This window comes from Heteronotia binoei, chromosome 5 (genome assembly GCF_032191835.1).
Source record: "Heteronotia binoei isolate CCM8104 ecotype False Entrance Well chromosome 5, APGP_CSIRO_Hbin_v1, whole genome shotgun sequence".
NCBI lineage: Eukaryota > Metazoa > Chordata > Lepidosauria > Squamata > Gekkonidae > Heteronotia > Heteronotia binoei.
In genome coordinates this window covers 22,097,198-22,114,682 of record NC_083227.1, presented here as the reverse complement: position 1 = coordinate 22,114,682, position 17,485 = coordinate 22,097,198, and the positions used below count along the sequence as shown (strand labels likewise).

Genomic DNA, 17,485 nt, shown 5'->3' with positions numbered 1-17,485 from the left:
AGGAAACCCACAGATTCTCTTGGGGTTCTTTAGCTCGGAGAAACGTGGTGAGGGGTGACATGATAAGAGGTTTACAAGATTATGCATGGGGTAGAGAAGGCACAGAAAGAAGTACTTTTCTCCCTTTCTCACAATACAAGAACTTGTGGGCACTCAATGAAATTGCTGAGCAGTCAGGTTAGACTGGATAAAAGGAAGTACTTCTTCACCCGGTGATTAACACGTGGAATTCCCTGCCACAGGAGGTGGCGGCGGCTAAGGGCATAGACAGCTTCAAGAGGGGATTGGATAAACAGATAGAGCACAGTCCATCAGTGGCTATTAGCCACAGCGGATTGTTGGAACTCTCTGTCTGGGGCAGTGATGCTCTGTATTCTTGCTGTTTGGGGGGTGGGGCACAGTGGGAGGGCTTCTAGTATCCTGGCCCCACTGATAGACCTCTTGATGGCACCTGGGTTTTCTGGCCACTGTGTGACACAGATTGTTGGACTGAATGGGCCATTGGCCTGATCCAACATGGCTTCTCATGTTGAAACATTTGGCCCAGGGGCCAGATCAGGCTCCTATCAGGCCCACAAGCAAATCTGCTTCCTTCTCCCTCTCTCTTGCTTCTTTCTGTGTCACGGCTTGCTTTGCCAGGATTTCTCAGTTGCACAGAAGCTGCAGAGCAAAGCCTCTATTTTCCCCATTGGCTGAGGCTCCTCTCTTGGGGAGGAAGTGGGGGGAGGGAGAGTTTGCTTTGATACCAGCCACAATATTGCAAGACTCCTAAGACTTTAAGCATGTTTTTAATTTTTTTTTTTTTAAATGTGTTTGTCTGTGTCTTTTATAAAGTTTCTGTCTCCACTACCTGTCATGCCCCTTCCAACCTTCTCTTCTGGAACCTGCAAACCTTCTTACTATTTCCTTGGCACCTTGGGAAGCTCTGCCCCGAGTTCCCAACAATACATTTCTGGATCACCTGAAAAGACAACTTGCTGTACCCAGCTCAGCAGACCAAGGATAGGGAAACTCCTTACCTATTCACTCCTGTTTTCTTAAAACGTCTCTTTTCCCCTTCCTTAAACCCCTGCCTCTCCTCGTGGCCACTCTCAAGTGGATAATTCCCAATCAACCAGAGGCTTGGCTCTGTTATAATTCCCTTTTTTCTGTCTTGTGTAACTCTTGATATGCAGCTATTCAGTCGCACCTTAAAGATTAACAAAATTTGTTGCAGGGGATGAGCTTTTGTGAGTCACTGCTCAGTTCTTCAGCTACAGCTAGAATAGGGCTGTCAATCTCGCACAGGGGGTGGGAGAGCGGAGCACCAGGGGGATCCCTTCCCTCGAAGAGCCTTGTTGGTGCGCATCATCTCTGGCATGATGACGGCACCCGGAAGTGACGTCATCGCGCCTGGGACGTCGCACGGGGATGCTCTAGGTCAGGACTTGCACTAAAAACTCTATGGTACCACAGAGTTTTACCGCGAGTCCTAGAGTGTTTCCGGCGTGATGCTCTAGAAACCGCAGTGAAACTCTATGACACCATAAGAGTTTTTAGTGCAAGTTCTAGAGCGTCCCCATGCGATGACATCACTTCTGGGTGATGTCATCGTGCCACGTGTGCAAAGTGGGCATGAAGAACAAGTCCCCCACCACAGCAGCGAGGGACTTGGCAATCCTAAGCTGGAATGTGAGTCCATCTGTCATTTTATCTTGGGGAGAGGAATGATATCAGATACTGAATGATTTCAGATACTGAATTACAATAGCAAGCGTGACTTTATTAGGTGCAATATGCAAAGGAGTAGTACGTATGGAGAAATCAGCATGGAGGAGGAGGAAGAGAACTGGATTTATACTCCACCCTTCGCTACCCAAATGAGTAGTGAGCAGCTTACAATCACCATCCTTTCCTCTCCCCACAATAGACATCTGAGGTAGGTGGGGCTGAGAGCTCTGAGAGAACTGTGACTGACCCAAGATCACCCAGCAGGTTTCACAGAGAGGAGTGGGGAATCAAACCTGGTTCCCCAGATTAGAGTCGTTCTCTTTTCCTTCCTGGTAATCATGAAGATGTACTGAAAGAATCCTTGCTCACCCAGTGAGGTTGCATGCCCGTAATTGTCTTGTAACACTTCTCTGTACACAGCTCTCTGGCCCGGATCCAGCGGGGCCCATTCACCCTCAGTGAAGTGGACGGCGAGTTCAAAGTCCACCGATCCCTGGAATGAGAAGAAATACTCTGGAAATGGGGCCATTTGCAGAACATTGGTCCGAAATAGTACCTGAGACAGCAGGCTCAATATTGTGGGAGCGTTATCTCCTGCTCCATTTGCAGAAAATCCCACGTTGGGTCCCCAGCACCTCCAGCTAGGGTTGCCAACTTTGAGTGAGGAGATTCCTGGAGATTTGAGGAGGATACCTGGGAAGAGTTGTTGCAAGAAAAAAATGGAGAAGGGAAGAACTGTGGACTCCGAGACCTGTGCTTTGAAAGCTGATATCCAAAATGGTCCATCCCCATAGTGTAACAGAAGGATTCAAGGATTTCTTATCATTATTTTATTATTTACTGGATTTTTGACCACTCTTCCCAGAAACTGGGCTCAGGGCAGTTTACAGTGATATAAATACCAACAAAAGGAAGAATTAAAACCAGAACAGTGGACAATAAAACATTAGATTCTAGAAAAAGATGGCATCTATGTTCTGAACGGTATCGCTATCTCGTGGGGCAGGGCTTTTTTTGTAGCAGGAGCTCCTTTGCATATTAGGCCACATCTCCCCGATGTAGCCAATCGTCCAAGAGCTTATAAGGCTCTTAGTACAGGGCCTAGTACAGAGCCGCTGCCAGTCTGAGTAGACAATACTGTCTTTGACGGACCAAGAGTCTGATTCAGTAGAAGGCAGCTTCATATATATGTTCATATCTAGAACAGAGTTCACTAAATTAAAAAAAAAATGCACATACCTCAGTTGGCCCTGTTTCAGTGGGTTCCCAACCCTCCAGAGGAAGCAGTGATGTGGCGTGACCGGAGGCCGTCGTACCACCATCTGTGAAAGGTAAGGCAATAAGAGAGAGTACGGAGGAAGGGTTTAGCGACCAGCAGCCTCTCTGCTGCGTGAGCAGCTAACCTCACACCAAAGGAACTGATGTGGTCATTAATCAATGAATTTCCCCCCCACTTCCATTCCAAAATGTACACAGGCAACACTGCAAGCATGCGAGAAGAAGGGGGCTATGAGCGAGGAGAACAGAAAGTGAGATCAGCATCTAGTCCAGGGGTGTCAAACTCATTTGTTACGAGGGCCAAATCTGACATAAATGAGACCTTGTCAGGCCGGGCCATGTGTGTACCTATTGAAGATTAGGGAGCAGAGACATAAACTTAAAGTACACAGACATACACAAAGATTTTTTTAAAAAAACTTAAAACATGCTTAAAATATTGGCACTTGTTGGTCTTAAAGGTGCTTTCTTTGTATTTCTGCCATGGGCTCCAGGGAACTGGGCAAAGGAAGCTCTGGTTCTTTCCCTCCCTCCCCAGGGGACCAGGAGGGGGAGAAGCCTCAGCCAAGAGAAGGAAGAGAGGCTTGGCTCAATTGCTCTGCTGTGCTATTGAGAGAGCCTGGCAAAGCAAGTTATTCCTCCTCCCTCCTCTCCCCAAGGAAGGAGCCTCAGCCAATGGAGAAAACAGAGGTTTTGCTCTGTAGCTCCTGTGCAATTGAGCAAGCTTGGCAAAGCAAGCTGTGATGCAGAAGGAAGCAAGAGAGAGGGAGATGGAAGCAGATGACAGCCAGTTGCTTGGGGGCCTGATAGGAGCCCTCCAGAGGCCTGATTCAGCCCCCGGCCACATGTTTGACACCCCTGATCTAGTCCAACCCCCTGCATAATGCAGGGTATTCACAAATACCTCCTCCCCCCATACATCCCGTGACCTCTGTCCCATGCCCAGAAGATGGGAAAGAGAAGGAGCGAAAGTAGACTTGCCTGCAGATAAAAAGAAGTGTGCCGAGAAAAGAAACCAAGGTCTGGACAGACTCCAGAAGCACGTATGAGCCAGCATGGCATAGCAGTTAAGACAGCAATGTTCCCTCTAAGCTGCAGAGTTTGTGAGCAAAAATTCTACTTTGTGAGTTACTGGCATTACAGTTGTGAGCTACTGGTGTTAAAGTCAGGGCTTTTTTTGAGCAGGAACGCACAGGAATGCAGTTCCGGCTGGCTTGGTGTCAGAGGGTGTGGCCTAATATGTAAAGGAGTTACTACTGGTTTTTTTCTGCAAAAAATCTCTATATAAAACAATGGTGATGTTAGGGAGTGTGGCCTAATATGCAGATGAGTTCCTGCTGGGCTTGTTCTACCGAAAAAGCCCTGGTTAAAGTTGAGAGCTACTGCATAAATTAGTGTGCTCTGGGGTCATCCTTCCTGAGCTAAGACAAAAATGTGTGAGCTGGAGGCTAAAAATCTGTGAGCTAGCTCACGCTAACTCAGCTTAGAGGGAACACTGGTTAAGAGTATCATACTAGGATCTGGAGACCTTTACTTTAATTCCCCCTCAGCCTTAATGGTTTGGCCTACTTTACAAAAACCCTTGACAAACAGCAGGAAAGGTGCCCACAGGCATGGTGTTGGGGACCCCTGGTATAGTCCTTGCACCAGGGGTGGAATTCTAGCAGGAGCTCCTTTGCATATTTGCAGCCACACACCCTGGATGCAGCCAAACCTCCAAGAGCTTACAAGGCTCTTTTTTGTAAGCTCCAGGAGGATTGGCTACATCAGGGTGTGTGGCCTAATAAGCAAAGGAGCTCCTGCTAGAATTCCACCCCTGCCCTGCATAGAAACAATTAGTGTAACACAATGAGAACCAGGTTACTGTAGGAGAGCACCCTGATGCGCTACATGTAGGGAGATTGTACATGGGAGAGCATTCAAAGAAATGATCCCCCAACCAGTCTGAAATGGCATGGTCCTGCAAGCCTCCATGACTTCTGATTGGATTGTTCATCTCAGATTCTCACTGTGCTCGAGCCGTGTTCACACGTCACAGCAAATGCATATACGATCTGGGTACAATATACAAGTGATTTCTAAAATACATGCATTGAGCAATTCTCATGTTACATTCAACAAAAGCACAGCCAACTATGTGACACAAACCCACATTCATCCAGGTACTAGTCCCTGCTTTCAATCACCAAGAGAATAGATAGAAACCAAGACCTTTTTTTTTTAGCAGGAGCTCCTTTGCATATTAGGCCACACCTCCCTGATGTAGCCAATCCTCCAAGAGTTTACAGGGCTCTTCGTACAGGGCCTACTGTAAGCTCCAGGAGGATTGGCTACATCGGGAGTGCCTGGCCTAATACGCAAAGGAGGTTCTGCTACAAAAAAAGCCCTGGGTAGAACTAAGTTGGAGTCCAGTGGTACCTTTAAGACCAACAATTTTAATTCTGGGCATAAGCTCGCTTTATCATCCCCTGAAGAAGCGTGCATGAACAGGAAAGCTTATACCCAAAATGAAACTTTGTCCAACTTAAAAGTGCCACTGTACTCCAACTTCGTTCTGTTGCTTTGGACCAACATGGCTACCCACCTGAATCTATCTTCCAAGGAACAGGTGTACAGACTGGATGTTTGCATGCTCACTGTAATATGCAGAGCTTTTTTTTGTAGCAAGAATTCCTTTGCATGTTAGGCCACATAGCCCCTGATGTAGCCAATGCTCCTGAAGCTTACAGTAGGCTTTGTAAGAAGAGCCCTGCAAGCTCTTTAAGGATGGGCTACATCAGGTGTGTGGCCTAATATGCAAAAGAGTTCATGCTACAAAAAAAGCCCTGGTAACGTGTGAACAGGACTACTGCATATGAGTACTGAGAGGATGTTATGTGTGTAGTTCAGTTCTATATCACGCAATACTATGTGTGCATTTTTGTGTGTGTATGTGAGGGGGGGGAATTTACCTCACGGCTATATTTATTTCTCCTTCCTTACTTTGGGGGTGGGGTGAGGTGGGGCCGACACACAGACGTCAGCATCAAACTTACCTGACAGACCAGCATCCGCTCCACCCCCTGGCTTGGGGTCCACGTAGAGGTCCCTCTTCCCAGAGCCCACCATACTTGGGATCACATCCTTTGATGGCACCAAGACCTGAGCCATAAGAGATGGCCACAGAGAGGTTACAGAGATGGTAACCTGTTATTTATTGCCTGCCTTTCTCACTGAGGCACAAGGCAGATCACGCCATAAAAGCCAGTACAATCTACAGGATGAGAAGATTCGATCAGAGATGTCAAACTCATTTGTTACGAGGGCTGAAGCTGACGCAAATACTGCTTTGTCAGGCAGGATCATGTGTTTCATAAATGTACTGCCATGTGCAGGAGATATAAACTTTGTAAAGGGCATAGACCCGGGGGAGGGGGGGCAAACTGTGGCTCAGGAGCCACATGGCTCTTTCAAATATATTGTGTGGCTCTTGAAGCCCCCACCACCCTGTCAGATGGCTTGGAGAGGGCATTTCTCTCTTTAAATCACTTCTCCAAGCCAAGCCAGCCAGTGGCTTGGAGAATGCATTTGAAGTTGAAGCCGCTTTCTTTTCATCTCTCCCTCCTCCTCCCTCTGCCCATCAATTTGATTTCCTTCCTTCCTTCCTTCTGGCTCTTAAGCATCTGATGTTTATTCTATGTGGCTCTTATGTTAAGCTAGTTTCGCCACCCCTGACATAGACAAACCCAATTAACAATGTTATTTTTAATGCAAAATAAAAACATGCTTAAAACATTATCACTCTAACAGGATCTTCTTGATGCCCACCCTCCCACTTACACATTAGCACTGGGACAGTATACAGCAGGGGTGGCCAAACGTGCTTAATGTAAGAGCCACATAGAATAAATGTTAGATATTTGAGGAAACGAAAGACATGAGCATCAGATGTTTGAAAGCTGCAAGGAAGGAAGGAAGGAAGGAAGGAAGGAAGGAAGGAAGGAAGGAAGGAAGGAAGGAAGGAAGGAAGGAAAACACGGGGAGGGAGAGGTAGAAATAAAGCAACTTTAACTTAAATTTTAACTTAACTAACTCAAAAAGCAACTTTAACTTAAAGGGATAAATGCCTTCTCCAAGCTAGGGAGGTGGGGTTTTGAGGGCCACACAATGTGTGTGAAAGAGCCACATGTGGCTCCAAGGCCACAGTTTGGCCACACCTGGTATACAGGAACATAACGCACAGCCTCTGTCAACTGGCAGTGGCAATAAGTGCAATAACCAGTTTGCTTGTGGGCCGGGTAACAGCCCCAAACGGTCCTGTTCCGGCCCATGGTCCATATGTTTGACACTCTTGTTCTAGGATGAAGAGATATATAACAAGCAACACAGCAGGACTAAGATTTCAGGAATGTGAAACAAGGCATAAATATTACATATGACATATTATACAATGCAGGAAATGGTATTCTATTTACATAATGCAGCTAGAGCAAGATTTATATCCTGCATTTCAGTCCAGTCAAGGTCACCAAGGTTAAAAGCAGAGTAGTATAAGAACAAAACACAAAATAAGTAAAAATCAGCACTAACGTGCCTTCAAGTCTCAGCTGACCAATAGTGACCTCCCCCATGGGGTTTTCAAGGCAAAATACAGAGCTGGTCAGTTATTGCCTTCCTCAGCATTAGGGTTGCCAAGACCAATTTAAGAAATATCTGGGGACTTTGGGGGTGGAGCCAGGAGACATTGGGGGTGGAGCCAAGATCAAGGCTGTGACAAGCATAATTGAACTCCAAAGGGAGTTCTGGCCATCACATTTAAAGTGACAGCACACCTTTTCAATGCCTTCCTTCCATAGGAAATAATGAAGGATAGGGGCACCTTCTTTTGGGGCTCACAGAATTAGACCCCCTGGTCCAATCGTTTTGAAACTTGGGGGGTATTTTGGGGAGAGGCACTAAATGCTGCACTGAAAATTTGGTGCCTCTACCTCAAAGTATTAATTAAGTATTAATTAAGTATTAGTATTAATTAATTAATTGGATTTCTTTAGTCGATTGATTAGTAAATTGAAGTTATTTATATATTTATTCTGGACTGTATAAATTGTTAAATTCTAGCTCATTAACTGGGAAGATTGTTTAGGGTATTATTTTGTTAGTGACGCTGGAACTGAAGTTATTGGGTTTCACTAATCAATTTGAAGGAGTATTGTGGGAGGGTCTTTTATATTAATTAATTAAATCGGGGAATAGGTAGTGGGTCTGTAACTGGGAGACCAGAGTGGCTGGTGGGGTGCGAATCAACTGTAGGTTGGGAGAATCCGGGGGGAGGTGGAGCCGCTCAGTACTAGTAAGATCACCCCGGGCATAGGCACGGATGCTCGGCTCAGGGATTCCAGTGCTCTTGGGGAGGGGAAGGTATGACGGTGGGAATAGACAGAGGTGTAAGGGAAGGGGACGGAGACAACACGGTGCTCGGCTCCCTTCCAGTCTACTTCCCATCCCAACGGTGACAGGTAGTGGGGCCAAGAGGAATAGCCTGTCTCCGTCATTGGTGTTATGCAATGCCAGGTCCGTAAATAATAAGACCGCGACCCTCAGGGAGTTCCTGCTCCAGCAGGACGTGGACCTGGCTTGCGTGACCGAGACCTGGGTGCGAGATGGGGAGACAGTGGCTCTTTCCCAGATGACCCCCCCAGGTTACTCGGTCTTCCACCAATCACGGAATAGCGGGCGGGGGGGAGGGGTGGCATTATTCATACGGGAGGGTTACTCCTTCCGGGCTCTCCCGGGCCCAAAGATTGAGGGTATTGAATGTGCCGGTTTAGCGTGGGATGTCGGAGAGGGGTTGGCGATCTGGCTGGTGTACCGTCCGCCTAACGCACCGGCCAGCGCCTTACCATCCCTGATGGAGGCTGTGGCGGGCTGGGCGTTGGAGTACCCAGGGCTTATGGTCCTGGGTGATTTCAACGTCCATGCCGACGACTCGGCCTCCACTCAGGCGATGGACCTAGTGTCTTCCATGGCGACACTGGGACTCTCTCAATTTGTTACGACACCCACGCACCAGGCCGGGCACATGTTAGACCTGATCTTTGCGTCCGGGATTTCGGTGAACGATATCGCGGTAGAAGCGGTACCATGGTCGGATCACCTAGCCCTCAAGGCCCGTGTGGAGATGCCACCCCAACCCTGTATGGGCGGAGAGCCTATTTTGGCTCGCCCCCGGAGCCTGATGGACCCGGAACGGTTCCAAATGGCACTAGGGGATCCCTGGCCCCCTGGCGATTCCCTCGATGACCTGGTGGAGGCCTGGCAAGGCCGGCTGACCAGGGCCATCGACGAGATCGCACCTCGACGTCCTCTGCGCCCTCGCAGGAGGCTGGCCCCATGGTATACCCTGGAGCTACGCCGGCTGAAACAGGGGCTCAGACGACTAGAGAGGCAGTGGCGGCATACTCGGGACAAAGCGACGAGAACATCTTATAGAACGTTTATGAAGTCTTATGAGATGGCAGTCAAGGCTGCAAAGAAAGATTACTTTGCAGCCAAGATTGCATCTGCAGATTCGCGCCCGGCACAATTGTTTAGAATAATTGGAGATCTTACTACATTGCCTCAAGGCAAACCAAATGTTAGGGAATTAGAGATTGGCTGTGAGGCTTTTGCGAAATATTTTGCAGATAAAATCACGTCGCTCCGCCAAGACCTGCCTATCACATTGGATGCAGTACGGGAACTTGAGGCTCCGCGCCTGTCTTCGGGTTTGGAGTTGGGTCGGTTTGACCCGCTCAGCCTGGAGGAAGTCGATGGAATTCTCTCTGTTGCGCGCCCAACAACTTGCGATTTGGACCCTTGCCCCTCCTGGTTGATTAAAGCTTGCCAGAGGGAGCTTAGATGTCCTTTACGGGACATAATAAATAGATCCCTCTCGGAGGGGCGTTTCCCATCACCTCTGAAAGAGGCTTTGGTCCGCCCCCTCTTGAAAAAATGCACAGCAGATCCGGCCGAATTGGCAAATTACCGACCGGTTTCTAATTTACCGTTTTTAGGTAAAATTATTGAGAGGGCAGTGGCGCTGCAACTACAGGGTTTTCTGGATGACGCTTCCGTCCTAGACCCTTGCCAGTCCGGCTTTCGCCCGGGCCACGGGACGGAGACAGTGCTGGTCGCCTTGGCAGATGACCTCCACCGGCAACTGGATCGAGGAGGCGTGGCGGTGCTGATGCTGTTAGACCTGTCGGCAGCGTTCGACACGGTCGACCACCGGCTACTGACCCGCCGCCTCGCCGACATAGGGGTTAGGGGGCTGGCCTTACAATGGCTCTCCTCCTTCCTCAAAGGTCGGGGACAAAGGGTGGCAATCGGGGGTGAGCTTTCCCGGAGGCGCACACTAGATTGTGGGGTGCCTCAGGGAGCAGTTCTCTCCCCGATGTTATTTAACATCTACATGCGCCCCCTTGCCCAGATTGCCCGGAGTTTTGGACTGGGCTGTCATCAATATGCGGATGACACCCAGCTCTATCTGCTAATGGATGGCCGGCCTGACTGCGTTCCAGTGAACTTAGACCGGGCACTGCAGGCCGTGGCAACTTGGCTTAGGCTGAGTGGGTTGAAGCTGAACCCGACGAAGACAGAGGTCCTTTGCGTGGGGCGCGGCGCTCTGGGAAGGGAAATACCTCTCCCGGTTTTTGACGGTGCGCCGTTGAAGGCGGCGGGCCGGGTCAAGAGCCTGGGAGTCCTACTGGAGCCTTCACTATCAATGGAGGCCCAGGTAGCGGCCACTGCCAAGTCGGCATTCTTCCACCTGAAGCGGGCAAGGCAGCTGGCTCCTTTCCTGGAGCGCCGGGACCTGGCAACAGTGATCCATGCGACGGTCACCTCAAGACTAGACTACTGCAATGCCCTCTACATGGGGCTGCCTTTGTGTCGAACCCGGAAGCTGCAGCTAGTGCAGAACGCAGCGGCCAGGCTGTTATTGGGACTCCCGAAATGGGAGCATATACAGCCGGGGCTGCGTGAACTGCACTGGCTGCCAGTTACATACCGGGTCCGATACAAAGTGCTGGTTATTACCTTTAAAGCCCTATATGGCCGAGGACCTGCCTACCTGAGGGACCGTCTCTCCCCATATGAGCCCCAAAGAGCACTGAGGTCGGCAGGGAAGAACACGCTGACTATCCCTGGGCCAAAGGAGGCGAAATTACAGAGTACACGGGCACGGGCCTTCTCTGTTATAGCCCCGTGCCTTTGGAATCAACTTCCGGAGGAGGTACGGGCCCTGCGGAATTTGGACCAATTCCGCAGGGCCTGTAAGACCATCCTTTTCAAGCAGGCGTTTGTAGAACTTGATAGGATGGCTGTTTAATTACCAACTATTTATCTAGTGACCCCTGCCATAATACAAGTGTACAGATAACATCAGGAAGATCACCGCCGTTTAAACTATGGAATGATCCAGACATTTGGAACTGGTTTTAGATTGTTGTTTTAAATCAATGTATAACTTAAATGTTGTTTTAAATTACCTTATATTGTATACTTTATATTGTATAATTTTATCGAACTCTTGTCAGCCGCCCTGAGCCTGCCTAGGCGGGGAGGGCGGGATATAAATAAAATTTATTATTATTATTATTATTATTAAAAAACAGCCCCCCCCAGAGCCCCAGATTCCCGCGGATCAAATCTCCGTTATTTTCTATAGGAATAAATCTCCATAGGGAATAATAGAGTTCCCAGCAGACATTTCCCCCCTCCCCCCGCTTTCTGACGAACCTGAAGCGGGGGGAGGGCCTCCAAACCAGGGGATCCCCTGCCCCCACCTGGGGATTGGCAACCCTCCTCAGCATAGAAATCCTAAATACCCTTGGGGGTCTCCCATCCAAGTACCAAGGCCAGCCCTGCTTAGATTTCAAGCTCTAACAAGCTTAGGCTAAACTGGGCTACATAGGCTGCTAGCACTAAAATATATACTCAAATTATTTACCTGTCTACCAGCAGAAAGACATTAATTAGAAACATAGGGAGGAGAGATCGAGGAAACGCCTGAGTTGGGTCTATTCTACATTTGGAGCATTGTCAGCTATCAAACTTTGACAAAATGCCCGTAATATTCAAGATCTCCCCATCAGGCCATTCTGACACCTATCTACGACATGAACATATATATGAACATATGAAGCTGCCTTATACTGAATCAGACCCTCAGTCCATCAAAGTCAGTATTGTCTTCTCAGACTGTCAGCGGCTCTCCAGGGTCTCAAGCTGAGGTTTTTCACACCTATTTGCCTGGACCCTTTTTAGTTGGGAGATGCCGGAGATTGAACACCTGGGACCTTCTGCTTACCAAGCAGAAGCTCTACCACTGAGCCACTGCCCCTACCAATGTTCCCTCTAAGCTGAGAGCTACCGGCGTTAAATCTGTGAGCTACTGCATGAATTACTTCGCTCTGGGGCCATTTTTCCTGAGCTAAGACAAAAATGTGTGAGCCAGAGGCTAAAAAACTGTGATCTAGCTCACACTAACTCAGCTTAGAGGGAACAGTGGCCCCTACCCACTTTTCAGGAAATGCAAATCTTTTCAGTTGGGTATATTGCACACCCTAACAACAAAAATGGAGAAGACAGCTAAGGGGTGTCACATGATCCTCATCAGCATCACAGCCTCACCTGCCATTTCCACGTCTCTGTCTCCTGCTGGCTCATCAGGAAGTCCTCCGCCAGACTGGCTGTCTGGATGCAGCTCTCTGGACCACATTCCCGGACCCAGTTCTGGATTTCTGGAGGCAGGATGGCCAGGAATTGCTCCAGGATCAGCAGTTCCAAGATCTGTTCCTTGGTGCGCCTCTCCGGCTTCAGCCACCGGCGGCAAAGCTCCTGGAGTTGGCTGTAAACCCTCCGTGGGTCTTCGATGTCCTGGTAGCGGAACTGCCGGAAGTGTTGGCGCTGCGTCTCCATTTTGATAGCGTCCCCTCTCAAGATGGCAGCTTTCACCTTCCCATAGTCCACCCTGTCTTTGACTTCTAGGATGGTAACGGCCTGCTCGGCTTCTCCGCTCAGCGCTGGCAGGAGCCGGGCCGCCCACTCTTCTCTTGGCCACTGGCAGGCTTCAGCCACTTGCTCAAAGGAGGCCAAAAAGGTCTTGGCATCATCCCAGGGTCCAGGGTCTTTTGCTGGTGGGTTTCCCCATCCCGGAGGGCAATCTAAGGTCTTCAAGAATTCCTGCCATTGGCCTTCCCATTCCTTGATCTGTCCTTCCTCAAGATCCTGCTTAAGCCATTTTGATGCAAGGCACCTTGGGAAATCTCCAACACAGTCGGGCTGGCTGGTCTGAGACACTTTTTCTGGGCCTTCTGCTACTTTCCCTATCCCTGACGGAGTCTGTTGCTCCATTTTCATTTGCAGAGACAGCCTCCAATTCAAGATGGCCTCTTTCGAGGTACTCCCCCCTCCTGTTTTGAACTTAGCTGAGTGTGTTCAAACTATATCTGGGTACGCAAGAGGGGGTGGAGAGTCCAGTCAATGAAACTGATCAATCCCACAACAGGGGACTTTCATGGATAACACAGTTCTTTCATCAAAGACTTTAATATTGGTCCATTTGAGGGGGGAGGGGAGTCTCAAGAGGTTTTCCTGAGTGGCAAGAAGTCCTGATGAAGAGAGAGACAAAACAAATAATATTTTTTTGGTATTTGTATTCCACCCTTCCTCCCAAGGCACTCAGGAGGGAAAATGTTGAACATGTGAACTGTCTTATAGTCAATCACACCATCCATCCATATCAGTACTGTCTACTCAGACTGGCAGTTCCTCTCTGGTTGAGGTGTTTTATATCACCAACTACAACCTGATCTTTCACTGGAGATGCCAGGAATTGAACCTGGGATCTTCTGCATGCTAGGCAGATGTTCTGTCACTGAGCCACAGCCTCTCCCCTACTGTTTTCCATTCCTCTATTTTACCTTTACAACAACCCTGTGAGGTAGTTTAGGCTCAGGACAGAGTCCTGTTTTACAAATTCCTCATATTTCTGTTATTGTCACCAGTGGGGGAACTTACATGTACTCCAGGGGGCAAACAGCTTCAAGAGGGGATCGGATAAACTTCTGGAATAGAGATCCATGAGTGGATCTTAGCCACAAGGTACAGATGGAATGCTCTGTCTGGGGCAGTGATGCTCTGTCTTCTTGGTGCTTGGGGGGCAACAGTGAGAGGGCTTCCTGCGCTCTGGCCCCGCTGGTGGACCTCCTGATGGTACCTGGGTTTTGGCCCCTGTGTGACACAAGAGTGTCTCCTAGGGTGCCCAAAAACACTGGAAGTGAAATTTTAAGAAAAATTGTGAAAGCTATATTCTGAGTGCTGCTAATAGCAGAAAAGAGCAGGAATCCAGTAGCGCCTTAAAGACTAACAGAATGTGTGGCAGGGAATGAGCTTTCATGAGTCTCTGCTCAGTTCTTCAGAAACTAAGAGCGTCACTGTTCTGTTTGCTACTAACAGTGTCACTGTTCAGTTTGACAGGATTCCTGATGGCAGACTGCCAGCTCTTCGTAAAATGTTACTCCAGAAGTACTTGGGGCTAGCTGAGTAACTTTTGAGGGCAGCAACCATTCCTCATAATGATGACAATTTAAAACAAAAAAACACCCTGTTTGAATTTGCTACAGGAAGTCAAAAGCCAATTTCACGAGCCATTACTGTTCGATTAACTGATGCTATCTAATTAAACCCAGCCTACATGATTACATATTTAGGCAGATCATGAGAAGGAGGGCAGGAAGGGGGTAAGGGGAGAGGTATCTCTGAATTAACTGCATTATGCAGGAGGTTGGACTAGATGACCCTGGAGGTCCCTTCCAACGCTACGATTCTATTATTATTTAGCATAAGAAAGTGATAAGACAATCCTGAAGTTATTCAGCTAGTACCAGGCACATCTGAAGTAACATCTTATGAAGAACTAGTCTTCAAATACCTGATGAAGGAAGCTTTGATTCTTAAAAGAATCTACCCTGGAAATCTTGTTGGTCTTTTAAGATGCTACCGGTTGCAAATCTTGCTCTGGATGTATATTAAAATCCATGACAGAATGGCATATTTTAGATTCCACTATAAGTCATAAATCTACGCAGCCTACAGCTTTTGTCCCATTAACATTTTTAAGGAAGAAGAGGAGGAGAATTGGATTTATACCCCGCCCTTCACTCTGAATCTGAGTCTCAGAGCAGCTTAATCTTCTTTACCTTCCTCCCCCACACCCTGTGAGGAAGGTGGGACTGAGAGAGCTTTTTACAGCAACTGCCCTTTCAAAGACAACTCCTTCAAGAGCTATGGCTAACCCAACGCCATTCCAGCAGCTGCAAGTGGGGGAGTGGGGAATCAAACCAGGTTCTACCAGAGAAGAGTCCGCACGCTTGACCACTACACCAAACTGGCTGAGCTTGTATTACAGATGCCAAACAAGCGAAGAAAAGAACAAGAGTCCAGTAGCATCTTCAAGACGAACATTTGTGGCAAGGGATGACCTTTTGGGAGTCACTGCTCACTTCTTCAGGTCTCTGAAGCAGTGACTCCCAAAAGCTCCTACCCTGCTACAAATTTTATTAGTCTTGAAGGTGCTCCTGGACTCTTCCTCTCTCCTGCTGCTACAGACAGACATCTTGATCTAAGCAAAGAGAAAAATCATTCAAAAATGACCATAGCCACAATTGGTCCTGTTCTTCAATGCAAACATCAAACACAGGATAATAACAATCAAGGCAATAACCGTGAAGGCAGTAACACATACACATATAGACAAACTTATGGCAGATAACTCAATTAATGTCTACTAGCCACAACAGCAAAGAATGGAGCCTCCCTCTACAGAGGCAGTCTATCTCTTGAGTGAGGGCTCCTGGGTATAGATAACAAAGGAAAGAATCTGGCTAGATCCCAAAAACAGAATGTGCATTTGAAACAGCAAGGAAATTCTTATGCATTTAGGTTTTATTTTTCTTTTCCAGATCAGTATCTCTGGAGTGTCCCCCTTCCTTGAGAACCCTGTTTTTAATTGGGAGGGGGGGGGCTTTTAACTCACCTTGGGAATTTAAGCAATTCAAAAGCCAGTTTTCCACTCCCACCCAACCAGAGAGAGGGAGAGCCAGAGGAGACAGCACAGGAAGTCATTGATGCAAATGAGACCTCTAGGAAGGACAACTTTCTTACTTTAACCCTTTGAGAACTTCCCATAAATTTCCAGCTAGCTGAAAGTCGCTGTAGTTGGTAAGTAGACGTGTTGGTCTGAAGCAGGGGTGGCCAAACTTGCTTAACGTAAGAGCCACATAGAAGAAGAATGAAGAAGAAGAAGGCTGCAGATTTATACCCTGCCCTTCTCTCCAAATCAGAGACTCAGAGCGACTTACCATCTCCTGTATCAGGGGTGTCAAATATCTGGCCTGGAGGCCGAATCAGGCCCCCAAGCAACTGGCTTTTGTCTGCATCCTTCTCCTTCTCTCTTGCTTCCTTCTGTGTAACAGCTTGCTTTGCAAGGCTTGCTCAGTTGCACAGGAGCTATAGACCCTCTGTTTTCTCCATTGATTGAGGCTCCTTACTTGGGGAAGAAGAGGGGGAGAAAGAGCTTGCTTTGCCAGGCTATCACAATCACACAGCACAGCTACTGAGCCAAGCCTCTCTTCCTTCTATTGACTGAGTCTCCTCCCTCTCCTGGTCCCCTGGGGAAGGCAGGAAAGAGCCAGAGCTTCCTTTGCCCAGTTCCCTGGATCCCAGGGAAGAAATACAAATAAAGCACTTTTAAGACCAATGAGTGCTAATGTTTTAAGCATGTTTTAAGTTTTTTAAAAAATCTTTAATTGTGTTTGTCTGTGTCCTTTATAAAGTTTATATCTCTGCTACCTATTATAAAATAGGAACACACATGGCCCAGCCTGACATGGCCCGGCCTGACAAGGTCTCATTTATGAGTTTGACACCTCTGTCCTATAGCTTCACCCCCACAGTGAGGGGCCCCCACAACAGACACCCTGTGAGGTGGGTGGGGCTGAGAGGGCTCTCGCAGCAGCTGCCCTTTCAAGGACAACTCTTGAGAGAGCTATGGCTGACCGAAGGCCATTCCAGCAGCTGCAGGTGGAGGAGTGGGGAATCAAACCGGGTTCTCCCAGATAAGAGTCTGCACACTTCACCACTACACCAAACTGGCTCTCATAGAATAAATGTCTGGTGTTTGAGAGCCACAAGACATGAACATCAGATGTTTGAGAGCCACAAGACAGGCAGGCAGGCAAATAGATGGAGCGAAGGGATGAAGAAGAGATGGAAAGAAAGCAGTTTTAACTTTAAATGCATTCTGCAAGCTGGCAGACAGGGTGGAGGGGACTTTTGAGCCACACAATATGAATAAAAGAGTCACATGTGGCTCCCGAGCCAAATCCTGGCCACCCCTGGTCTGAAACAGCTGTAAAAGTTTGAGTCCACTGGTACCTTTAAGGCCAACAAAGTTTTATTCTGCACCAGTGGGCAT

The 17,485-nt window shown here is 48.1% G+C and overlaps 1 protein-coding gene across 1 annotated transcript in view; it reads right to left on the bottom strand.

Moving 5' to 3' along the window:
• Window positions 1-16,098, bottom strand: part of LOC132571830 (paternally-expressed gene 3 protein-like) — a 52,307-nt gene extending 36,209 nt beyond the window's left edge. Inside the window, exons 1-5 of the mRNA XM_060238623.1 lie at window positions 16,046-16,098; window positions 12,640-13,619; window positions 6,024-6,129; window positions 2,950-3,032; window positions 2,080-2,203 (exon numbers count right to left, since the gene is read on the bottom strand). Coding sequence (XP_060094606.1) covers window positions 2,080-2,203; window positions 2,950-3,032; window positions 6,024-6,129; window positions 12,640-13,368 — 1,042 coding nt within the window. The 5' untranslated portion in view covers window positions 13,369-13,619; window positions 16,046-16,098. The remainder of the gene's footprint in view (window positions 1-2,079; window positions 2,204-2,949; window positions 3,033-6,023; window positions 6,130-12,639; window positions 13,620-16,045) is intronic.
• Between the last annotated feature and the right edge of the window lie 1,387 nt (window positions 16,099-17,485).